This window comes from Cololabis saira, chromosome 3 (genome assembly GCF_033807715.1).
Source record: "Cololabis saira isolate AMF1-May2022 chromosome 3, fColSai1.1, whole genome shotgun sequence".
In the NCBI taxonomy this organism is placed as follows: Eukaryota; Metazoa; Chordata; class Actinopteri; order Beloniformes; family Belonidae; genus Cololabis; species Cololabis saira.
The window spans coordinates 54,194,512-54,220,403 of record NC_084589.1 but is presented as its reverse complement, the minus strand read 5'-3'; the positions used below and the strand labels follow the sequence as shown (position 1 = coordinate 54,220,403).

General features: G+C 49.4%; 1 protein-coding gene across 2 annotated transcripts; it reads right to left on the bottom strand.

Annotated features, from left to right (window-relative positions):
* Positions 1-9,284: 9,284 nt before the first annotated feature.
* On the bottom strand, positions 9,285-23,894 carry LOC133440560 (tropomyosin alpha-4 chain-like). 2 transcript variants are annotated; one of them, XR_009782356.1, is made up of 10 exons: positions 23,677-23,894; positions 17,056-17,205; positions 16,481-16,614; positions 15,991-16,108; positions 15,076-15,146; positions 12,821-12,896; positions 12,631-12,693; positions 12,431-12,500; positions 9,601-9,984; positions 9,285-9,347 (listed from the first exon to the last, which is right to left on the bottom strand). XR_009782356.1 is itself a non-coding variant. In XM_061717875.1 (9 exons), exons 2-9 carry the CDS (start codon positions 17,188-17,190, stop codon positions 9,902-9,904), a joined length of 750 nt encoding a protein of 249 aa, XP_061573859.1. In that variant the 5' UTR covers positions 17,191-17,205; positions 23,677-23,894; the 3' UTR covers positions 9,523-9,901. The 2 variants fall into 2 exon arrangements, 1 of the variants encoding a protein (XP_061573859.1); XM_061717875.1 differs by lacking the exon at positions 9,285-9,347 and having other exon boundaries at positions 9,523-9,984.
* Between the last annotated feature and the right edge of the window lie 1,998 nt (positions 23,895-25,892).

Here is a 25,892-nt window from a genome sequence, read left to right as displayed (position 1 = left end):
TCCCCAGAAGGGGGGACTCCTCACCTCCAGCCAGGAACCTTCCCCAGAAGGGGGGACTCCTCACCTCCAGCCAGGAACCAGAAGGGGGACTCCTCACCTCCAGACAGGAACCTTCCCCAGAAGGGGGACTCCTCACCTCCAGACAGGAACCTTCCCCAGAAGGGGGACTCCTCACCTCCAGCCGGGAAACTTCCCCAGAAGGTCCCATACAGGACATAGTCTTCTCTGCCTCTCAGTGGGAGTTTTCCCAGAGAGTGGTGTGTTCCTCTGCTGGTCCATGCTGGTCTGCTCTGTCATCAGTGTGGAGGACAGGACCCAGATGCAGGAGACCAGGAGACAGGACTTCCATAAACACATGTTTATCTCCAACTTCATCAAAAAGCACTGCTGAGCAGGATTGCAAAAACCAGAACATGACAAAATCCAAAAACCAGACCTGAAACATGGAGGCAGGAACAGTACGCACCAGCAGGGATCAAGGGAAAGACAAGGGGGAAAGACCACACAGATATACACAGAAGGCCTGATGAGACACAGGTGTCGACAATCAGGGCAGATGGAACAAAGGAAGTCAAGACAGAACTGAAACACAAGGACACAGACTTTCAAAATAAAACAGGAACTAAACACCAAAACTATGACAGATGGTCCCGCCCATTTTATAAAGGATGCATCAAGCAGAGTCATTTATAAACTTCAGATGGCAAAGTAACCCATAATGCATTTCCTGCCCAACAAGGGAAAGTAATTGAGGAGGCAAGAGGAGTGAATATAAAGTTATAACTTTATTTTTGAGGACAAATCCGTGGATTTCTTCTTTATACATATATATATATATACACATACATACATATATATATATATATATATATATATATATATATATATATATATATATATATATATATATATATATATATATATACATACACATACATACATATATATATATATATATATATATATATATATATATATATATATATATATATATATATATATATATATATATATATATATATATATATATATATATACATACACAGTACGAACCAAAAGTTTGGACACGCCATCTCATTTATCTGTACTGTGTGTATGTGTATGTGTATGTGTATGTGTATGTGTGTATGTGTGTGTGTGTGTGTGTGTGTGTGTGTGTGTGTGTGTGTGTGTGTGTGTGTGTGTGTGTGTGTGTGTGTGTGTGTGTGTGTGTGTGTGTGTGTGTGTGTGTGTGTGTGTGTATATATATATATATATATATATATATATATATATATATATATATATATACATACACAGGGCTGCACATAATCATTTATTCTGGTCTGGTGCTCAGAGGAACCCTTGGATATGTGACTTGGGGCTCCAAAAACGCCGTGACCCGTCTCGCCGGATCGATAAAAGAGGGATGCAGGAATAAGTTATAGGCAAAACGATATTTATTCACTTATAAAGATGACGTGTTAGTCTGTAGAATCAGTAGTGTAGGACTGTAGGTGAGTGGATGTGTGTTAAGATGTGTCTGAGAGGGTGTTGGATGCAAAACAAAAAAACAAGAGCAAAATCAAATTACTGCTTTTCTCTTTAAGCCCCTATAGCAGGGGTAGGCAATTCCGGTCCTCGAGGGCCGGTGTCCTGCATGTCTTAGATGTTACCCTGCTTCAGCACACCGTGATAAAAGTACCTGTGTCACTAACAGAATTGTGCAGCCCTGGATGACAAGCTGATGAACATGATTAATTAGAATCAGGTGTGTTAAAGCAGGGAAACATCTAAAACATGCAGGACACCGGCCCTCGAGGACCGGAATTGCCTACCCCTGCCCTATAGAGTCTGTTCTTTAAACACCTGACCCGACTGCTCTTTAAGCTCAGTCTTTGGCTACAAGCTGTACATCATCATCACTGCTCTCCTGGCTACTGTCACCATGGCAGAAGATGCTGCAGGCCGACTCCTCTTCCCATGGTGGAGCTGCGATCAGCTGTTTGATCACAGTTCATCAGCTGTTTGCATCCACAGTTCATCAGCTGGCTTTGGGTCAAAAGTCTCTGTTGTCTTCTTAGACAGGTGGATGCGCATCAGGAATGACAGGCGAGAATCTCACAGGCTGGATCTGTACTGTTTTTTTATTATGTTGAGGTGTGAAAATCCTCTCTCGCATGCCGCACTTCTCAAGGGCAGTGTAAGGGACAACACAATGACTTTCTGAATGTTCGAGTACATCTCTGGATTGTTTGTTTTCACTATTTTGACCAAGTCATACACAGAGGAGGCTACTAAACGTTTTCCTGCTTGCTTTAAACGCATCCATTCTCTCAGAGTTAACTCTTTGTCGACAGACATGCTGCCCTCATAATTCTGTAGAATGCTACTGAGTGTTGTGTTGCCAAAACTGTGGATGTCTTTCATTTCCTGAGGCCAAGTTGAAAGGTCAAAAATTAGAAATGGGTTACATGCCTTTAGGGATTCAGAAACAGAAAGAAATAATCAGAAAGGGGGTTTATTGCCAAGTTTGTTAACACACACAAGGAATTTGTTGTGGTGATTGGTGCAATACAGTAAAAATAGAAATATAAAAGCAAACAAATATATGGAGATAAAATAAGAGATAGAATAAAGTAAAATGTATAAACAGAAATAAACAGAAATGTACAATATGAGGATTAAGAATTGCCAGATATGAGTCTTTACAAAAAGTGACGTAGGATGACAGATGACAGATAAAATGTATAAACAGAAATGAACAATATAAACAGAATTCATATCTGGCTTCAAACTCCTGCCTCCCCCCCTTCTGCAAATAAAAGCTTAGCAGCCTGACAACAGAACGATTAAAAGTCTCACAGTGCAGTACCATGTGATCAGCTGACTTGGCGCAGTTCTCCAGCGTGTGTGCTGTACACACAATGTGCACAAGGGAATCCCCGACGACCACCTTCTGACATAGTTTAGGAATGACGCCGTTGTATACTCCCACGTTGACAGCTGCCCCGTCTGCACACCGAGACAAACTTCCACTCATCCGCTAAACCACATTGCTGGAATAGCTGTACAAGTCCATCCACAATGTCCTGTGCTGATCAATTTGCCCCCAGATTAATTAACCCAAGGAAATCCGAGTTAAACTCTCCATTGCTAGACAGACACAATGTACACAATCTCTTGCTCCATTTTGTTTATGTCTTCTGATCCGTCAAACATCAGTCCCCAAAATTCAGCTGCTTTTAACTTTTCACACAGTTGAGAGCTGATTGTCTGTGCAATGGTCTGCATGATGCAGGACCCCCTTGGCGTGAATGATCGGCACTTCCAACATCAACTCCGAGTCTCTTGAACAGCGGAATGTCCTCTTCAAATCAACTCATAGGCCGTGCATGTTTCGCTTTATGAAAGGCCAACAGAAATAAATGACACAGTGCTTCACGCTGCTCTTCGTTTATTTTGTCCTTCCACCTGTCAAGTGGGCGACTCCGATCCTTATTTATTGTTTCAACTATGTTGACATGCTCTTTGCTTTTCTCGTGCTTATCAAATGTGGGTGACTGAAATTCCTTGTCCCTGTATAAAAGTTGCAGTTTTTGTCGGGCAGATTGGGATGCTTACGGCATATTTTGCACCACATCTTGCTGCGTTCATCATTAGTTTCTCGGCAAACACACGTTTTCTGTTCGGTTCGGGTAGTGGTTCAGTTATTCTCTGTAGTTGGTGGCGGTGGAACGCCAAAATAATTACTTAATGGCGCTTGCTTTTTGGACATTTTGACGAGACGTGTCGGGTTTGTTCAGTAAAGCTGCTTGTGATGATCGATCCTTACAATGAAACACTCTATCACACACTATCTCTTCCTGCCCAACCCACCGCAGCAACGAGCATGGAGGGGGAGTAAGGACGCGCTGTGATTGGCCAGTAGCAACTTTGAGTGGCAGTTCTGGGGAAATGCTCTCGCAATACATTTTTTAATACTATTATTCCGCTCTGGCCACAACCAATAATATGAGCCCCAGCTGTTGGTACGCAAAAGCGCTTCGCAGCACAAGATTGACAGCGCACTGTGGATTTTGACGGCACATGCACACTGGCGGCCCACTTATGTGCAGCCCTGATTATAATGTAAACTGTAATGTAAATGTTACCTGCGTGAGGAGTTGTATTATGGCTGCCAGTCTGCTTAATTATTTAATTATGTTTGTTTGTTTACTCTGCTGAAAGTAAGCGTTCATTTACTCATGAATTAATTCCTTTGTTTTGATTTAGTAGAACAAACTGCTTATTGAACTACAATGAGTAAAATGCTTGGTTTGTGTTAAAATTATTATGCATTGAAAAGGATTAACATGATGATGAAATGATTATGACTGGTGGACCCTAGTGGTCTGTAGAGGACCTGCAGGTCTGGATCTGGACCCTAGTGGTCTGTAGAGGACCTGCAGGTCTGGATCTGGACCCTAGTGGTCTGTAGAGGACCTGCAGGTCTGGATCTGGACCCTAGTGGTCTGTAGAGGACCTGCAGGTCTGGATCTGGACCCTAGTGGTCTGTAGAGGACCTGCAGGTCTGGATCTGGACCCTAGTGGTCTGTAGAGGACCTGCAGGTCTGGATCTGGACCCTAGTGGTCTGTAGAGGACCTGCAGGTCTGGATCTGGACCCTAGTGGTCTGTAGAGGACCTGCAGGTCTGGATCTGGACCCTAGTGGTCTGTAGAGGACCTGCAGGTCTGGATCTGGACCCTAGTGGTCTGTAGAGGACCTGCAGGTCTGGATCTGGACCCTAGTGGTCTGTAGAGGACCTGCAGGTCTGGATCTGGACCCTAGTGGTCTGTAGAGGACCTGCAGGTCTGGATCTGGACCCTAGTGGTCTGTAGAGGACCTGCAGGTCTGGATCTGGACCTGCAGGTTTCTGTAACCCCCCCCCAAATAAATAAATAAATAAAAACCAAAGGTCAGTTCTACATATGGTGCCTTTATTTATAAAATCTGGCTGTTACAAGAGCGACATCGTGGTGACGTCATCACGTCTAGACAGGTGCATCCACCTGTGTGAGGAGGGGGCGTGGCTAGTTGGAGGGGGGTGTGGCTAGTTGGCCTCTAGATATTTGGCAGTGGAATGCCTCTCTGTGATTGGCTGGTCCTGTGAAGCCACGCCTCCTGGAACCTTGGTATTTAAGAGGAATTGATCACCAATCACAATGATTAACAACAAGCATATTAGTCATTATTAGTTGACGAGGGGGGGGGTCGTTAGTCACGCGCCCCCGGGGGGGAGGAGTTACAGGGGGAGGAATGTCACCTGACCTCCAGGGGGGGGGGGGAGGAGTTACAGGGGGAGGAATGTCACCTGACCTCCAGGGGGGGAGGAGTTACAGGGGGAGGAATGTCACCTGACCTCCAGGGGGGGGGGGATGTCACCTGACCTCCGGGGGGGGAGGAGTTACAGGGGGAGGAATGTCACCTGACCTCCGGGGGGGGGGGGGATGTCACCTGACCTCCAGGGGGGGGGGGATGTCACCTGACCTCCGGGGGGGGAGGAGTTACAGGGGGAGGAATGTCACCTGACCTCCGGGGGGGGGGGGGAGGAGTTACAGGGGGAGGAATGTCACCTGACCTCCGGGGGGGGGGAGGAGTTACAGGGGGAGGAATGTCACCTGACCTCCGGGGGGGGGAGGAGTTACAGGGGGAGGAATGTCACCTGACCTCCGGGGGGGGGAGGAGTTACAGGGGGAGGAATGTCACCTGACCTCCGGGGGGGGGGGGGGAGGAGTTACAGGGGGAGGAATGTCACCTGACCTCCGGGGGGGGGGGGGGAGGAGTTACAGGGGGAGGAATGTCACCTGACCTCCGGGGGGGGGGGGAGTTACAGGGGGAGGAATGTCACCTGACCTCCAGGGGGGGGAGGAGTTACAGGGGGAGGAATGTCACCTGACCTCCGGGGGGGGGGGGGGGGGGAGGAATGTCACCTGACCTCCGGGGGGGGGGGGGGAGTTACAGGGGGAGGAATGTCACCTGACCTCCGGGGGGGGGGGGGGGGGGAGGAATGTCACCTGACCTCCGGGGGGGGGGGGGGAGTTACAGGGGGAGGAATGTCACCTGACCTCCGGGGGGGGGGGGGAGTTACAGGGGGAGGAATGTCACCTGACCTCCAGGGGGGGAGGAGTTACAGGGGGAGGAATGTCACCTGACCTCCGGGGGGGGGGGGGGAGTTACAGGGGGAGGAATGTCACCTGACCTCCAGGGGGGGGGGGGGGAGGAGTTACAGGGGGAGGAATGTCACCTGACCTCCGGGGGGGGAGGAGTTACAGGGGGAGGAATGTCACCTGACCTCCAGGGGGGGGGGGGGAGTTACAGGGGGAGGAATGTCACCTGACCTCCAGGGGGGGGGGGGGGGAGGAGTTACAGGGGGAGGAATGTCACCTGACCTCCGGGGGGGGGGGGGGAGTTACAGGGGGAGGAATGTCACCTGACCTCCAGGGGGGGGGGGGGAGTTACAGGGGGAGGAATGTCACCTGACCTCCAGGGGGGGGGGGGGAGTTACAGGGGGAGGAATGTCACCTGACCTCCGGGGGGGGAGGAGTTACAGGGGGAGGAATGTCACCTGACCTCCGGGGGGGGGGGGGGGGAGTTACAGGGGGAGGAATGTCACCTGACCTCCGGGGGGGGAGGAGTTACAGGGGGAGGAATGTCACCTGACCTCCGGGGGGGGGAGTTACAGGGGGAGGAATGTCACCTGACCTCCAGGGGGGGGGGGGGAGTTACAGGGGGAGGAATGTCACCTGACCTCCGGGGGGGGGGGAGTTACAGGGGGAGGAATGTCACCTGACCTCCGGGGGGGGGGGGGGGGGAGTTACAGGGGGAGGAATGTCACCTGACCTCCGGGGGGGGGGGGGGGGGGGTTACAGGGGGAGGAATGTCACCTGACCTCCGGGGGGGGGAGGAGTTACAGGGGGAGGAATGTCACCTGACCTCCAGGGGGGGAGGAGTTACAGGGGGAGGAATGTCACCTGACCTCCAGGGGGGGGGGGAGGAGTTACAGGGGGAGGAATGTCACCTGACCTCCGGGGGGGGGGGAGGAGTTACAGGGGGAGGAATGTCACCTGACCTCCAGGGGGGGAGGAGTTACAGGGGGAGGAATGTCACCTGACCTCCAGGGGGGGGGGGAGGAGTTACAGGGGGAGGAATGTCACCTGACCTCCGGGGGGGGGGGAGGAGTTACAGGGGGAGGAATGTCACCTGACCTCCGGGGGGGGGGGAGTTACAGGGGGAGGAATGTCACCTGACCTCCGGGGGGGGAGGAGTTACAGGGGGAGGAATGTCACCTGACCTCCAGGGGGGGGGGGGGAGTTACAGGGGGAGGAATGTCACCTGACCTCCAGGGGGGGAGGAGTTACAGGGGGAGGAATGTCACCTGACCTCCGGGGGGGGGAGGAATGTCACCTGACCTCCGGGGGGGGGGAGGAGTTACAGGGGGAGGAATGTCACCTGACCTCCAGGGGGGGGAGGAGTTACAGGGGGAGGAATGTCACCTGACCTCCGGGGGGGGAGGAGTTACAGGGGGAGGAATGTCACCTGACCTCCGGGGGGGGAGGAGTTACAGGGGGAGGAATGTCACCTGACCTCCAGGGGGGGGGGGGGAGTTACAGGGGGAGGAATGTCACCTGACCTCTGGGGGGGGAGGAGTTACAGGGGGAGGAATGTCACCTGACCTCCAGGGGGGGGGGGGGAGTTACAGGGGGAGGAATGTCACCTGACCTCCAGGGGGGGGGGGGGAGTTACAGGGGGAGGAATGTCACCTGACCTCCAGGGGGGGGGGGGGAGTTACAGGGGGAGGAATGTCACCTGACCTCCAGGGGGGGGGGGGGGAGTTACAGGGGGAGGAATGTCACCTGACCTCCAGGGGGGGGGGAGGAGTTACAGGGGGAGGAATGTCACCTGACCTCCAGGGGGGGGGGAGGAGTTACAGGGGGAGGAATGTCACCTGACCTCCAGGGGGGGAGGAGTTACAGGGGGAGGAATGTCACCTGACCTCCAGGGGGGGGGGGGGAGTTACAGGGGGAGGAATGTCACCTGACCTCCGGGGGGGGAGGAGTTACAGGGGGAGGAATGTCACCTGACCTCCAGGGGGGGAGGAGTTACAGGGGGAGGAATGTCACCTGACCTCCAGGGGGGGAGGAGTTACAGGGGGAGGAATGTCACCTGACCTCCGGGGGGGGAGGAGTTACAGGGGGAGGAATGTCACCTGACCTCCGGGGGGGAGGAGTTACAGGGGGAGGAGTTACAGGGGGAGGAATGTCACCTGACCTCCGGGGGGGGGGGGGGAGTTACAGGGGGAGGAATGTCACCTGACCTCCAGGGGGGGGGAGGAGTTACAGGGGGAGGAATGTCACCTGACCTCCGGGGGGGGGGGGGAGGAGTTACAGGGGGAGGAATGTCACCTGACCTCCAGGGGGGGGGAGGAGTTACAGGGGGAGGAATGTCACCTGACCTCCGGGGGGGGGGGGGGAGGAGTTACAGGGGGAGGAATGTCACCTGACCTCCAGGGGGGGGGGGGGAGTTACAGGGGGAGGAATGTCACCTGACCTCCAGGGGGGGGGGGGAGGAGTTACAGGGGGAGGAATGTCACCTGACCTCCAGGGGGGGGGGGAGGAGTTACAGGGGGAGGAATGTCACCTGACCTCCGGGGGGGGGGGGGAGGAGTTACAGGGGGAGGAATGTCACCTGACCTCCGGGGGGGGGGGGGAGGAGTTACAGGGGGAGGAATGTCACCTGACCTCCGGGGGGGGGGGGGAGGAGTTACAGGGGGAGGAATGTCACCTGACCTCCGGGGGGGGGGGGAGTTACAGGGGGAGGAATGTCACCTGACCTCCGGGGGGGGGGGGAGGAGTTACAGGGGGAGGAATGTCACCTGACCTCCGGGGGGGGAGGAGTTACAGGGGGAGGAATGTCACCTGACCTCCGGGGGGGGGGGAGGAGTTACAGGGGGAGGAATGTCACCTGACCTCCGGGGGGGGGGGGGGGGAGTTACAGGGGGAGGAATGTCACCTGACCTCCAGGGGGGGGGAGGAGTTACAGGGGGAGGAATGTCACCTGACCTCCGGGGGGGGGGGGGAGTTACAGGGGGAGGAATGTCACCTGACCTCCGGGGGGGGAGGAGTTACAGGGGGAGGAATGTCACCTGACCTCCGGGGGGGGAGGAGTTACAGGGGGAGGAATGTCACCTGACCTCCAGGGGGGGGGGGGGAGGAGTTACAGGGGGAGGAATGTCACCTGACCTCCGGGGGGGGGGGGAGTTACAGGGGGAGGAATGTCACCTGACCTCCGGGGGGGGAGGAGTTACAGGGGGAGGAATGTCACCTGACCTCCAGGGGGGGGGGGGGTGTCACCTGACCTCCGGGGGGGGAGGAGTTACAGGGGGAGGAATGTCACCTGACCTCCGGGGGGGGGGGGGAGGAGTTACAGGGGGAGGAATGTCACCTGACCTCCGGGGGGGGAGGAGTTACAGGGGGAGGAATGTCACCTGACCTCCGGGGGGGGGGAGGAGTTACAGGGGGAGGAATGTCACCTGACCTCCGGGGGGGGGGAGGAGTTACAGGGGGAGGAATGTCACCTGACCTCCGGGGGGGGTGGAGTTACAGGGGGTTTAATACAACAAAGTTCAAAGAAGGAATGTGACAAGGCCACGCCCATGACTCCCATCAGGGGAGGAGCCACAGTGCAAGAGGGGGGGGTCACCTGACCTCCAGGAGGGGGGGGGGGGGTATTAGAGGAGGGTCCAGGTCTGGTCCAGGTCTGGTCCAGGTTTGGTTCAGGTCTGGTCCAGGTCTGGTCCAGGTCTGGTTCAGGTCTGGTCCAGGTCTGGTCCAGGTCTGGTTCAGGTCTGGTTCTGGGGGGGTTAGAGTTCAGGGTCCAGGGTTCAGCAGGAGTTCAGTTCCTCCATGGTCTGGTTCAGCGTTGCCTGCAGCTCCATGTTGGCGTTTCTGGCTGAAGTCAGAGCATCTGCAGACACAAAAACAGTGGAGATGTTGAGAGAAAAGTCCCTGCTGGTACCATGTGGTACCATGTGGTACCACGTGGTACCACGTGGTACCACGTGGTACCACGTGGTACCACGTGGTACCAAGTGGTACCACGTGGTACCATGTGTTCAGGGATGAGGCATTGTGACACCGTGGCTGACCTGAATCTCCAGCACCTTGGAACTGGTTTCAACAAACACTTGAACCACGGGAATGAGTTCCTGACTGACTGATATGTTAATACCAACTCCATATGATGAAGTTCCTGACTGACTCATATGTTAATACCAACTCCATATGATGAAGTTCCTGACTGACTGATATGTTAATACCAACTCCATATGATGAAGTTCCTGACTGACTGATATGTTAATACCAACTCCATATGATGAAGTTCCTGACTGACTGATATGTTAATACCAACTCCATATGATGAAGTTCCTGACTGACTGATATGTTAATACCAACTCCATATGATGAAGTTCCTGACTGACTGATATGTTAATACCAACTCCATATGATGAAGTTCCTGACTGACTGATATGTTAATACCAACTCCATATGATGAAGTTCCTGACTGACTGATATGTTAATACCAACTCATTTGGCCACAGACTTGAATCACGAGAACTCCCTATGGGGTAATTTACAACTTAGTGACAGTCATGACAAATGCCCGATAACGGCATTTGGCCACAGACACATCTGACTGTAAATTGTTTTTTGTCTCTCACTTGGCTTGTTTATTCTTGCCTTTTGTGTTTTGAACTGACTTTATAAAAGTCATGATTCCAACCACTCTGGGTCAGCACACCAACCCAGACACGCTCTGTAGGTCTGCTCACCGCCGGCTACTGAATAAAACTCTCTACACCACAGACTAAAACTCTCTACACCACAGACTAAAACTCTCTACACCACAGACTAAAACTCTCTACACCACAGACTAAAACTAAATACACCACAGACTAAAACTCTCTACACCACAGACTAAAACTAAATACACCACAGACTAAAACTCTCTACACCACAGACTAAAACTCTCTACACCACAGCGGAATAAAACTATCTACACCACAGACTAAAACTCTCTACACCACAGACTAAAACTCTCTACACCACAGACTAAAACTCTCTACACCACAGACTAAAACTCTCTACACCACAGACTAAAACTCTCTACACCACAGACTAAAACTAAATACACCACAGACTAAAACTCTCTACACCACAGACTAAAACTCTCTACACCACAGACTAAAACTCTCTACACCACAGACTAAAACTCTCTACACCACAGACTAAAACTCTCTACACCACAGACTAAAACTCTCTACACCACAGACTAAAACTCTCTACACCACAGACTAAAACTCTCTACACCACAGACTAAAACTCTCTACACCACAGACTAAAACTCTCTACACCACAGACTAAAACTCTCTACCGATCACTGAGTATTGATCCGTGACGGCGTTAACAACAACAACTCTACCGATCACTGAGTATTGATCCGTGACGGCGTTAACAACAACTCTACCGATCACTGAGTATTGATCCGTGACAGCGACAACAACTCTACCGATCACTGAGTATTGATCCGTGACGGCGTTAACAACAACTCTACCGATCACTGAGTATTGATCCGTGACGGCGTTAACAACAACTCTACCGATCACTGAGTATTGATCCGTGACGGCGTTAACAACAACTCTACCGATCACTGAGTATTGATCCGTGACGGCGTTAACAACAACTCTACCGATCACTGAGTATTGATCCGTGACGGCGTCAACAACAACTCCACCAATCACTGAGTATTGATCCGTGAGGGCGTCAACAACAACTCTACCGATCACCGAGTATTGATCGGTGACGGCGTTAACAACAACTCTACCGATCACTGAGTATTGATCCGTGACGGCGTTAACAACAACTCTACCGATCACTGAGTATTGATCCGTGACGGCGTTAACAACAACTCTACCGATCACTGAGTATTGATCCGTGACGGCGTTAACAACAACTCTACCGATCACTGAGTATTGATCCGTGACGGCGTTAACAACAACTCTACCGATCACCGAGTATTGATCGGTGACGGCGTTAACAACAACTCTACCGATCACTGAGTATTGATCCGTGACGGCGTTAACAACAACTCTACCGATCACTGAGTATTGATCCGTGACGGCGTTAACAACAACTCTACCGATCACTGAGTATTGATCCGTGACGGCGTTAACAACAACTCCACCGATCACTGAGTATTGATCCGTGACAGCGACAACAACAACTCTACCGATCACTGAGTATTGATCCGTGACGGCGTTAACAACAACTCTACCGATCACTGAGTATTGATCCGTGACGGCGTTAACAACAACTCTACCGATCACTGAGTATTGATCCGTGACGGTTCTCACCTTCCAGTCCGTCCACCGTCTTCTCCAGCTTGGCCACGGTTCGCTCCGAGAACTCGGCTCTGGTCTCGGCCTGGAACAGGAAGTGAGAGGTGAGTCCAGGTGAGGTACAGGTGAGTCCAGGTGAGGTACAGGTGAGTCCAGGTGAGGTACAGGTGAGTCCAGGTGAGACCTGATCACCACCCGAGGGGCGGGAGACTCACCTCCTTCAGCTTGCTGCTCAGGCTCCTGATCTCCTCCTCGTACCGGTCCTCCTTGTGGGAGTACTGACACACAGACAGCAGCCAATCAGAGGCCGGGAGGTCACCTGTGCAGGTGTGTGCAGGTGTGTGCAGGTGTGTGCAGGTGTGTGCAGGTGTGTGCAGGTGTGTGCAGGTGTGTGGCTCCGCCTACCTTGTCGGCCTGGGCCTCCAGAGATTTGGCGCTGGCGAACACGGTCTTCAGCTCCTCCTCCATCACGCGGCCCTTGCTGGAGGAGAAAACATGATCGTCAGACCCCTGAAGTTCTCAGGTGTGTCTCAGGTGTGTCTCAGGTGTGCGTACTCTCAGGTGTGCGTACTCTCAGGTGTGCGTACCCTCAGGTGTGCGTACTCTCAGGTGTGCGTACCCTCAGGTGTGTGTACTTGTAACAGAGTTGGAAAATGCACTTTAATAATTTATGTTTTCAAATTTTATTCATCATTTATATATATAACATATATAACATATATATATATACATATATACATATATTTGAATTTTATCTCAATAAGTTGTTTTATTTTATTGTTATTTTTATTTGCGTCTCCTGAGGAAACTACCTTTTTGTCTGTCAGCTCTTTCTGTCCCTCATGGGCTTCCGTAGGTCGTCAGCATGTTACACTGATGAGGGTAAGTTGGTTAAGAACGGCTGCTGCTGCGATTTTTAACACGTTTTCTTTGAGAAACGATCCATTTATGTTGGCATTTTTGGCGCATATCGTGTAGTTTAAATGCCTCTGACATTACGTGGATGTTTTTGTTTTTGTGCCTTTTGTATAACGGCCGGCGGTGACGTGGTGTAAACCAGACGGCGCTGCAGAGACTCTCACTCTCATTTCTGTTTTGCTTGTTCAGGAGCAGAAAGTGCAGAAAGAGGGTCCACTTTACCCCACATATACAGTTAGTTTTGACCGTTGGCTGTTCCCATATTGGTTGTTATGGTTTGGTATTTATTTGTTAAAAACAAAGTGTTTTCCTGTCTGTTTTGGTAGCTTTTGTTTGGTAAAGTGTAAGAGTGCATTTCTCTCTCATTCTAAATGTGTTTGTGTCTTCTGCAGCAAATAAATGCAGAAAAACAACTCCTGACTCGTCGTTTGTCACAATTTAACCTGTTACATACTCTCCTTCCAGACCATCATTTCCTGTGTACTTCCTGTGTGGGCGTGTCTACCTGTGTGGGCGTGTCTACATCCTGTGTGGGCGTGTTTACTTCCAGTGTGGGCGTGTTTACTTCCTGTGTGGGCGTGTCTAATTCCTGTGGGGGCGTGTCTACATGTGTGGGCGTGTCTACTTCCTGTGTGGGCGTGTCTACTTCCTGTGGGGGCGTGTCTACATGTGTGGGCGTGTCTACTTCCTGTGTGGGCGTGTCTACTTCCTGTGTGGGCGTGTCCACTTCCTGTGTGGGCGTGTCCACTTCCTGTGTGGGCGTGTCCACTTCCTGTGTGGGCGTGTCTACCTGTGTGGGCGTGTTTACTTCCTGTGTGGGCGTGTCTACTACCTGTGGGGGCGTGTCTACCTGTGTGGGCGTGTTTACTTCCTGTGGGGGCGTGTCTACTTCCTGTGGGGGCGTGTCTACTTCCTGTGGGGGCGTGTCTACTTCCTGTGGGGGCGTGTCTACTTCCTGTGGGGGCGTGTCTACTTCCTGTGGGGGCGTATCTACCTGTGGGGGCGTGTCTACCTGTGGGGGCGTGTCTACTACCTGTGTGGGCGTGTCTACCTGTGTGGGCGTGTCTACTACCTGTGGGGGCGTGTCTACTACCTGTGAGGGCGTGTCTACTACCTGTGGGGGCGTGTCTACTACCTGTGAGGGCGTGTCTACCTGTGGGGGAGTGTCTACTACCTGTGTGGGCGTGTCTACTACCTGTGGGGGCGTGTCCCCCTGTGGGGGCGTGTCTACTACATGTGTGGGCGTGTCTACTACCTGTGTGGGCGTGTCTACCTGTGGGGGCGTGTCTCCCTGTGTGGGCGTGTCTACTTCCTGTGTGGGCGTGTCTACCTGTGGGGGCGTGTCTACCTGTGTGGGCGTGTCTACTACATGTGTGGGCGTGTCTACTCCCTGTGTGGGCGTGTCTACCTGTGGGGGCGTGTCTCCCTGTGTGGGCGTGTCTACTTCCTGTGTGGGCGTGTCTACCTGTGGGGGCGTGTCTACCTGTGTGGGCGTGTCTACTACATGTGTGGGCGTGTCTACTCCCTGTGTGGGCGTGTCTACCTGTGGGGGCGTGTCTACCTGTGTGGGCGTGTCTACTACATATGTGGGCGTGTCTACTTCCTGTGGGGGCGTGTCTCCCTGTGTGGGCGTGTCTACTACCTGTGTGGGAGTGTCTACTACCTGTGGGGGCGTGTCTACTACCTGTGGGGGCGTGTCTCCCTGTGTGGGCGTGTCTACTACCTGTGGGGGCGTGGCTCACCTCTCCGCCTGCTCCGCCCTCTCCTCGGCTCGCTCCAGCTCTCCCTCCACCATCACCAGCTTACGGGCCACCTGTCAATCAAACACCAGGTCAGGATTATTCTAAATAAAACAGTTTTTTCAGGTCCGTACAAGTTTAAATAGTTTAAATGTTTCAGGGACGTCGCTGATGTAAAACCTCCCAGCATCCTCCAGTCAGGCTGGAGCTGTAACCATGACAACCGGTATGTAACTGTAACCATGACAACCGGTCTAATGTGGGGGTGCGGTCTAAGGTGGGTGTGGCCTAATATGGGGGTGTGGTCTAATGTGGGGGTGTGGTCTAATGTTGGGGTGTGGCCTAATGTGGGGGTGGTCTAATGTGGGGGTGTGGTCTAATGTGGGGGTGTGGTCTAATGTGGGGGTGTGGTCTAATGTGGGGGTGTGGCCTAATGTGGGGGTGTGGCCTAATGTGGGGGTGTGGTCTAATGTGGGGGTGTGGTCTAATGTGGGGGTGTGGTCTAATGTGGGGGTGTGGTCTAATGTGGGGGTGTGGTCTAATGTGGGGGTGTGGTCTAATGTGGGGGTGTGGTCTAATGTGGGTGTGGCCTAATATGGGGGCGTGGCCTAATATGGGGGTGTGGTCTAATGTGGGGGTGTGGTCTAATGTGGGGGTGTGGTCTAATGTGGGGGTGTGGTCTAATGTGGGGGTGTGGTCTAATATGGGGGTGTGGTCTAATGTGGGGGTGTGGTCTAATGTGGGGGTGTGGTCTAATATGGGGGTGTGGTCTAATGTGGGGGTGTGGTCTAATGTGGGGGTGTGGTCTAATGTGGGGGTGTGGTCTAATGTGGGGGTGTGGTCTAATGTGGGGGTGCGGTCTAATGTGGGTGTGGCCTAAGGGAGCGTGGCCTAGGGAGCATGGTCCAGGGCCGGTACCTCCTCGTATTTGCGGTCCGCCTCCTCAGCGATCTGCTTGGCCTCCCGCAGATGAACCTCCAGCAGCTCCATCTTCTCCTCGTCCTTCAGAGCTCGGTTCTCAATCACCTTCATGCCCCTGGAACCAGAGACCGGTTACACCTGGACCAGGACCCTGCAGGACCCTCCAGGACCCTCCAGGACCCTCCAGGACCCTCCAGGACCCTCCAGGACCCTCCAGGACCCTGCAGGTCCCTGCAGGTCCCTCCAGGTCCCTGCAGGACCCTGCAGGACCCTCCAGGACCCTCCAGGACCCTCCAGGACCCTCCAGGACCCTGCAGGTCCCTGCAGGTCCCTCCAGGACCCTCCAGGACCCTCCAGGACCCTGCAGGTCCCTGCAGGACCCTCCAGGACCCTCCAGGACCCTCCAGGTTCCTCCAGGACCCTCCAGGACCCTGCAGGACCCTCCAGGACCCTGCAGGACCCTCCAAGTCCAGGTCCCCCCCCTCACCTCTCGCTCTCGTCCGCCACCTTCTCCACCTCGTCCAGCTTGTGCAGCGCTGCAGCCAGACGCTCCTGAGCTCGGTCCAGGTTCTCCTCGCTGAGCTGCAGCCGGCGGCCCAAAGCCGTCACCTCGGACTCCGCCTGCAAGACACGGACCAGGGATCAATAACAGAACTCAGCCTGCAAGACACGGACCAGGGATCAATAACAGAGCTCAGCCTGCAAGACACGGACCAGGGATCAATAACAGAGCTCAGCCTGCAAGACACGGACCAGGGATCAATAACAGAGCTCAGCCTGCAAGACATGGACCAGGGAATTATAACAGAGCTCAGCCTGCAAGACACGGACCAGGGATCAATAACAGAACTCAGCCTGCAAGACATGGACCAGGGATCAATAACAGAACTCAGCCTGCAAGACATGGACCAGGGTTTATAACAGAACTCAGCCTCAGGTGTATTCAGGTATGTGTCAGGTGTATTCAGGTGTAACCAGGTATGTGTCAGGTGTATCCAGATGTGTATTCAGGTGTGTGTCAGGTGTATCCAGAAGTGTATCCAGGTGTGTAGCACCACCCACCTCCTCCCTGGTCTTCTTCTCCTTCTCCGTCTCTCTCTGCAGCTTCTCAGCTCGTTCCTCGGCGTCCTCCGCCTGATCCTGCAGAACCTTGATCTTCTTCTTCACCGCCTCGATGCTGTTGATGCCCCCGCTCATCTTCACCTGGTGTACCTGCAACAACGGTTGGCATGGTAACAACAACGTAACAACGATGCTGTTGACGCCCCCGCTCATCTTCACCGGTGGTACCTGCAACACCGGGACAGCTGGTTGGCACGGTAACGCAACAACGGGACATGGTTGGCGCGGTAACGCAACAACGGGACACGGTTGGCACGGTAACGCAACAACGGGACACGGTTGGCACGGTAACGCAACAACGGGACACGGTTGGCACGGTAACGCAACAACGGGACATGGTTGGCGCGGTAACGCAACAACGGGACATGGTTGGCACGGTAACGCAACAACGGGACACGGTTGGCACGGTAACGCAACAACGGGACACGGTTGGCACGGTAACGCAACAACGGGACACGGTTGGCACGGTAACGCAACAACGGGACCCGAACTTGAAGGAACCTGAACTAAGGCCGCGTTCAGACTGCCAGCCAATATCCGATTTTTAGCCCATCCAGATTGAAACTGGATGACTCTTTTGAAGTCTGAACAGTCCCAAACCGCATGAGATCCCATTTTTGCAAACCAGATCAAACCAGATCAAACCAGATCAAACCAGATCAAACCAGATCAAACCAGATCAAACCACATCCGGGAGGTAGTTTCATATCCGATCGTTATCGCATTTGTGCAGATGCGTCTCAGTCTGAACATCCAAACACTCAGATGGGATATGACTGTCCCAGACGCTCCAAACCACCCGCCCATTTCCAGTTGTGGAGCTACTCATCCTTTCACAGAGAGCATGTACAATCTCTGATGTCACGTCAAAAACTATTATTTGTAGTTTAAGTGATGCAAATTCACATTACAAATCATGTTTTAATAGCAGAAAAAAAGACTGCATTTCCACGTAGGTGCGGGTCGCCGCGTACCCTACGCCGTAGGTCTGCGTTGGTGTAACGCAGAACCATAAATCAGCCTTCAGTCGCGCTGAGAGCCTGAACCTGCAGCCCGTCAGCTCATCAGGAGGAGGTTAAAGGTTAAAGGTTAAAGACGGGGCTGCCAGTTGTTCATTGCTGGTTCGCTTTGTTAACTCTGAGCTTTGTTGGTTGGTTTGTTAGTTTGCTGGTGGTTTTGTTCTCAACACTTTTCTCTGTTTCTCATTTTGCTGGGACGTCGGTCCCTCCGCCGAGACACAACTTTTGCGGTATGCGTTCATTGTTATACTAAAAATGATGCGCAGTGCCGACCCAATCAGAAACGGTACAGATATTCTGGGATTTTTTTATATATATAAAAAAATAAAATTATAAAAAAATAAAGGATCCCCATAACCTTTGATCGGGTGGGCAGGACGCACGTTTGGGTGGACACAGCCCTCCCCTGCCCCAAAACCAGCCTGGAGTTCCAGTAACAGCGGTCCGACGGGAGGATTAGAGTGAGATGGGGCAGTCTCAAACGATTTAAAATATTGCACAGTGTATGCCCAGCTTTACAGGTCTGGAACAGCATGGGAGCTGGCTCCATCTTGTTATTGTTTTTGATGTCGCAATTACATGACTTCACACAATACACGCGCTGGGTGACGCCTCCGCTCCAACGTCGTTGCTACGGCAACCCATCAGATCAGTCAGTGATGTGGCCCAGTCTGAACAGCCAGATCTGATTTGGACACTTGCTAAAAACAGTGTGGACAGTCAGCCCTGAAAATCGGATATGAGAAGGAATCAGATCTGAATCAGATCTGAATCAGATCTGAATCAGATCTGAATCAGATCTGAATCAGATCTGAATCAGATCTGAATCAGATCTGAATCAGATTTGAATCAGATCTGAATCAGATCTGAATCAGATATGAATCAGATTTGAATCAGATATGCCTGCAGTCTGAACGCGGCCTATAGGAACCTGAACTAAAGGAACCTGACATCTCTGAACGTCGGCGACGGGTCGACCCGCCGTGGGTCCCAACAGAACCTTTATGAGGTTTATCTCGGACCAGAACCAACAGAACCTTTATGAGGTTTATCTCGGACCAGAACCAACAGAACCTTTATGAGGTTTATCTCGGACCAGAACGGGTCTCAGAACCTTTATGAGGTTTATCTCGGACCAGAACGGGTCTCAGAACCTTTATGAGGTTTATCTCGGACCAGAACAGGTCCCAACAGAACCTTTATGAGGTTTATCTCGGACCAGAACGGGTCTCAGATAAACACAGTTCAGAATCAGTTCAGAAACCTAAACATTGGTTACGAGTCTGTCAGACGTTTCTCTGGTAACGTCAACTTCCTGTTGGTTAAACTAAATAAATCCAACCCCACAAACGTCACATGACCCTGTGACGTCACAGAACCCCGGAGTCCGAACGGAACACTGGAAATAACACCTCCCCAAGATTTGATTTAAAACGCGGCATCCAGCAGGGTTGTCCAGCCTCACCATATGTATTCCTTCTTTGTACACAACTCCTCACCTGTCATATTACAAATAGTACTTTACAAGGTATATCTATTGCAGGCAATAATCTTAATTAGTCAGCTTGCAGACGATACTACCTTATTTCTGAAGAATTCTAGTCAAGTACCCAGTGCTATTAAAACAATAGAATTATTTTCTGCAGCTTCTGGACTGTTTAAACTTGAACAAATGCGAGCTTTTTGGTATTAATGAGTGTAATGGACCTTATATCTGTAATATACCGGTTAAAGAAAAGATTACCTTTTTAGGGATTACTATAATGAAAGATCAGGTAACGAGATGTAATGAGAACTTTGATCCAATTGTTGATAAAACTAAGAAAAAACGTAATCAGTGGTTACGAAGAGATCTTTCCTTAAAAGGACGTACATTGCTGACGAAGGCGGAAGGATTATCTCGTCTCACATATGCAGCAATCTCCCCGTTTGTTAATAAGAAAACTTGTAATGCTATTGATAAGCTACTTTTTGATTTCCTTTGGAGAAACAAGACTCATTATGTTAAAAAGTCTGTTGTAATGAATAACTTTGAGGCTGGTGGCTTGAACTTCCTCCATTTCTCTACCCTGAATAATACCTTTAAAATTAATTGGATAAAACAATTTATGTGCAATCCCACATCCATTTGGAATTGTATACCTAATTATGTTTTCTCTGAGATTGGAGGTCTTAATTTTGTACTTTTATGTGACTATAAAATAGACAAAATTCCCTTATCTCTGTCCAACTTCCACAAACAAATGCTTTTAGCTTGGTCCTTCATTTATAAACATCATTTTTCCCCCCATAAATGTTTTATTTGGAATAGCCGACATATCTTATTTAAAAGGAAATCTTTATTCTACCCAAATTGGTTTAATAATAATATCATTTTGGTCAACCAGTTAATCAATGATAATGGACTATTATTGAATTATTCTGAATTTCTTAACAAATGTAGCTTCCCTGTTGTTTGCTACAGTCCTAGATGCTATTCCTTCTGGAATTCTGCTTCTTTAAAGGGGGCGGAAAGACCAGCCTGCTTAATCTGGACCCCAAGAAAACCTCAGTGGGCAAAGTTTGTCTAGTTACATCCACAAGGAGTAACAATCGTAATATACGTTCCCTGTTTCTAAATGATATAATGTTATTGCTTACTGGTCTGGTTTTGGTGATGACTTAAATGTGAAGAACATCTGGACTCTTCCATACAAATACCTTCTTACAAATAAAGTGAGGGAAATCTCTTTTAAAATGTTACATAAGTATTACCCTGCTAATCATTATCTTCTTAAATTCAAAAGAGATATTTGTGTTGACTGTTGGTTGTGGTAAATGTCCCTGAAACTCTGGTACACCTGTTTGTCCCTACACTAACAAACTCTGGAAAGATGTATCAGATTTATTATAGATAAAATAGACTCTGACTTCACTCTGTATTGGAAAAATGTATTGTTTGGTTTCATCAGTAATGAAAGAAACAAATCTAAAGAATCTTTTGTAATCAATTTAATAATTATTCTTGCAAAGTTTCATATTAATAAATCCAAATTCAGTCAATTCAAATTTTTTCAGCAGTGGGGGCATGCTTCCCGGGGGGGGGGGGGGGGGGGGCGGCGGCGGCGGCGTAAATGTACGGCATACACAAATGACCACTTGACAGCAAATGTAACTTTCAAAACCTATTTATTGGCTTTTATCCCTGAACTTTTGAAGAACAATCCCTGAACAATAAATAAATGTTACTTCAACTTCAACTCTAACCAGTTGAAAATGTAAAAAATAAATAAAAACAATAACATTAAATAAATAACATGTAAACATCAGCTAGATGAGGCTGTGTAGACTCAGTTTTTTACCCGGTCTCACCCGGTCTTACCTGGTTTTACCTGGTTTTACCAGGATGAGCTGCTCTGAGCAGGAGGGGCCCCTTAGAGCACCTTTATATTCAATTGTAGGTGCAGGGACTGCAATGTTTCATCCTCTTTACTTTGCATCACTTTCACTTATTGTTAGAAATATTACGTCATATAGTCTTGTTTGACTTTGTTTTGATGATAGTGATTTATTTCATGTGGCCACATTTAAGCAACACTAGGTGACGTTTGTCAGCTCTGGAAGAAAAAGCCTGAATTATGGTTCCGCGTTAAATCGACGTATAACTACGCCGTACCCTACGGCGTAGAGTAGGCCCTATACGGCGACGCGCGCTTACGCCGTAGCTCTGCGTTGCTGTAACGCGGAACCATAAATCAGCCTAAATGCCCGGCTGCGCGTGTCGCGCTGAGCGGCTCCTCAGCTCTCCGGAGCCGTGCGAGGACCAAACATCCCCTCCCGTCTTTACTAAACCGGTTAGCTTTGAAAAGAGTCGCGTAACAACCGCGCGGATGAGCTCACGGCGCAAACAGGCCGAGTTTGGTAAAGTTAAAGCGAGCGGCGGTGCCGGACAGCAGCGCCGACACCAGCAGCTGCTCGGGGGCCAATGATAATGCACACACGACAGCACGTGACTGACGTATGTGACTGGGTACGCTTGTTTTATGTCTCAGAGAAGGAGAGATGAGACGAGAGAGAGAGAAAAGCCTGTAATTTAATGCCCGCGGCTAAAAGCAAAATGCGTGAAAATTTATACTCGATAGGATCCCCCAAACACCCCACTCCCTCCCCTCCCCCCGCCGTTGCGCGCATCATCACACAGGCTGTGCTCTGAAGGTGGAGAGATGCGGCGATGGTGCATTTGCGACAAAAAAAAAGAAAATTATAAAAAAAAAAATTCAGGCGTGGCAGCTATGATTTAGCAGTGGCGGGCCGCCACTGCTGAATGAATGTAGAGGAAACACTGTGTTTAACTTGTCTTTCTTTTATATTTTTAGCCAGGGGACTGCCAATGGAAACTAGTTCTGTAGCTAAAATTGGGTGCATTTGCATTTTTAATTCTAAATGTATATGAATGTACACTGTCCCTTCCCAAATAAACAGAATTGAGTCATTCAAAACCCCTTTTTTTTATTTTTGAGAATGAAACCAAACAATACTTGAGTTCCATCTCTGACTCAAATAACAAAAAAGCTGTCAAAACTGTTAATTTATGCTCTCTATTTAATGTGTTTGTTTAAAAATCCCCCTGGCTCCTGTGTTGTTGTACTTTTATGTATTAATGACTGTTTTGTATGTCTGTCTGTTTATGTTTTTTGTAATATGAGAACTATTCAATAAAGCTTGTAAAAAAAAACACTGGAAATAACACAAATACAAATTACACAAAAATAAATAAATAAAAACCTAGAAACTTTGGAATAAAAAGGCCAAAGACAAGAAAAGATTTATATATTAAAAAAACAAGTAGAAGATTTAAAACAGACCATACATTTTGTACACAAAACAAACATAATTTAGAAACTAAATAAAAGTTTATCAGCTGTTTGTTTGTTTGCGGTTATTTGAATTATCTTTATTTAAACTGGTCAGAACCGCAGTTTTTACACTTTAAACCAAACCGGACCGAAAAACCCAGTTCGACTCCGGGGATTTTTTTTTTTTTTTAAACAAAACTCAAAGAGGATCATGGACAAATATCGATTTAAAAACAACATGAAAAAAATTTACTTAAATTTAAAATAATAGAAAAGGGGAATCTTGTAAGGAAAACAAGAATTAAAAGGTGCTTATGAATAACTAAATAAATAAATAAACAATTAATTAAGCTCCTTCATCGCCTCGGTGTTTGTTGTTTTGAACGAAGTTCGCGCATGCGCAGCTGCGAACCGGAAACAGCTGTTTGAACTTTGGCTCAAAACTCCAAAAGTTCGATCAGTTCAGGTCAATAAACCCTCAGAATCATCTCTGCTGCGGCCCTGACCGGGATCATCGATCACTGATCAGTCAGATCTGATCAGGGATCATCGATCCGTGATCAGAAATACATCAATAATCAAGTTAATCATCGATTAGCCGCTCTGGTAGCATGTTAGCTCCTGGCGCGGCCCTGCTGCTCACCTGTTCACCTGTCTGACCCACCTGTGTGAGCCCCGACCCCCCCCTCACCCTCTCACCCCCTCACCTGTCTGCTCAGGAGAATCCACACCTGCTGGAGCTGAACACGTGACCCGGTAGCGGCTTTAGCGGGATAAAGGTGTGCAGGTGAGACAGGTGAGTCGGCCAGGTGACGGTGACGGTGACGGTCCTGGTTCTGGTTCTGGTTCTGGTCCCGGTTCTGGTCCTGGTTCTGCTCCCGCTACTTCCTCTTCCACCCAACAGCCGAACAACGCCCGCTTCCGGGTTTGGTTCCCTCCACAGGAAGTGACGCCAAGTTAGGCGCCTCCAGAATAAAAGTCTCCTTATTTACATTTTAAAAATAGGGTGGTATTCTGCCAATTTCTGCTGCTTTGCCAAACAATGCTACATAATGGTTTTCTACCTTTGTGGAGCTACAATTTTACTGTGTTTTACTCCCTAAACCACTTCCTTTACTGTGTTTTACTCCCTAAACCACTTCCTTTACTGTGTTTTACTCCCTAAACCACTTCCTTTACTGTTTTTTACTCCCTAAACCACTTCCTTTACTGCGTTTTACTCCCTAAACCACTTCCTTTACTGCGTTTTACTCCCTAAACCACTTCCTTTACTGCGTTTTACTCCCTAAACCACTTCCTTTACTGTGTTTTACTCCCTAAACCGCTTCTTTTACTGTGTTTTACTGTGTTTTACTCCCTAAACCACTTCCTTTACTGCGTTTTACTGTGTTTTACTCCCTAAACCACTTCCTTTACTGTGTTTTACTGTGTTTTACTCCCTAAACCACTTCCTTTACTGTGTTTTACTCCCTAAACCACTTCCTTTACTGCGTTTTACTCCCTAAACCACTTCCTTTACTGTGTTTTACTCCCTAAACCACTTCCTTTACTGTGTTTTACTCCCTAAACCACTTCCTTTACTGTGTTTTACTGTGTTTTACTCCCTAAACCACTTCCTTTACTGCGTTTTACTCCCTAAACCACTTCCTTTACTGTGTTTTACTCCCTAAACCACTTCCTTTACTGTGTTTTACTCCCTAAACCAGTTCCTTTACTGTGTTTTACTCCCTAAACCACTTTTACTGTGTTTTACTCCCTAAACCACTTCCTTTACTGTGTTTTACTCCCTAAACCACTTCCTTTACTCCCTAAACCACTTCCTTTACTGCGTTTTACTCCCTAAACCACTTCCTTTACTGAGTTTTACTCCCTAAACCGCTTCCTTTACTGTGTTTTACTCCCTAAACCGCTTCCTTTACTGTGTTTTACTCCCTAAACCACTTCCTTTACTGTGTTTTACTCCCTAAACCACTTCCTTTACTGTGTTTTACTCCCTAAACCACTTCCTTTACTGTGTTTTACTCCCTAAACCGCTTCCTTTACTGCGTTTTACTCCCTAAACCACTTCCTTTACTGTGTTTTACTCCCTAAACCACTTCCTTTACTGCGTTTTACTCCCTAAACCACTTCCTTTACTGTGTTTTACTCCCTAAACCGCTTCCTTTACTGTGTTTTACTCCCTAAACCGCTTCCTTTACTGCGTTTTACTCCCTAAACCACTTCCTTTACTGTGTTTTACTCCCTAAACCACTTCTTTTACTGTGTTTTACTCCCTAAACCGCTTCCTTTACTGCGTTTTACTCCCTAAACCACTTCCTTTACTGCGTTTTACTGTGTTTTACTCCCTAAACCACTTCATTTACTGCGTTTTACTCCCTAAACCACTTCCTTTACTGTGTTTTACTCCCTAAACCACTTCCTTTACTGCGTTTTACTCCCTAAACCACTTCCTTTACTGTGTTTTACTGTGTTTTACTCCCTAAACCACTTCCTCTACTGCGTTTTACTCCCTAAACCACTTCCTTTACTGTGTTTTACTCCCTAAACCGCTTCCTTTACTGCGTTTTACTCCCTAAACCACTTCCTTTACTGCGTTTTACTCCCTAAACCACTTCCTTTACTGTGTTTTACTCCCTAAACCACTTCCTTTACTGTGTTTTACTCCCTAAACCACTTCCTTTACTGTGTTTTACTCCCTAAACCACTTCCTTTACTGTGTTTTACTCCCTAAACCACTTCCTTTACTGCGTTTTACTCCCTAAACCACTTCCTTTACTCCCTAAACCACTTCCTTTACTCCCTAAACCGCTTCCTTTACTGTGTTTTACTCCCTAAACCGCTTCCTTTACTGTGTTTTACTCCCTAAACCGCTTCCTTTACTGTGTTTTACTCCCTAAACCACTTCCTTTACTGTGTTTTACTC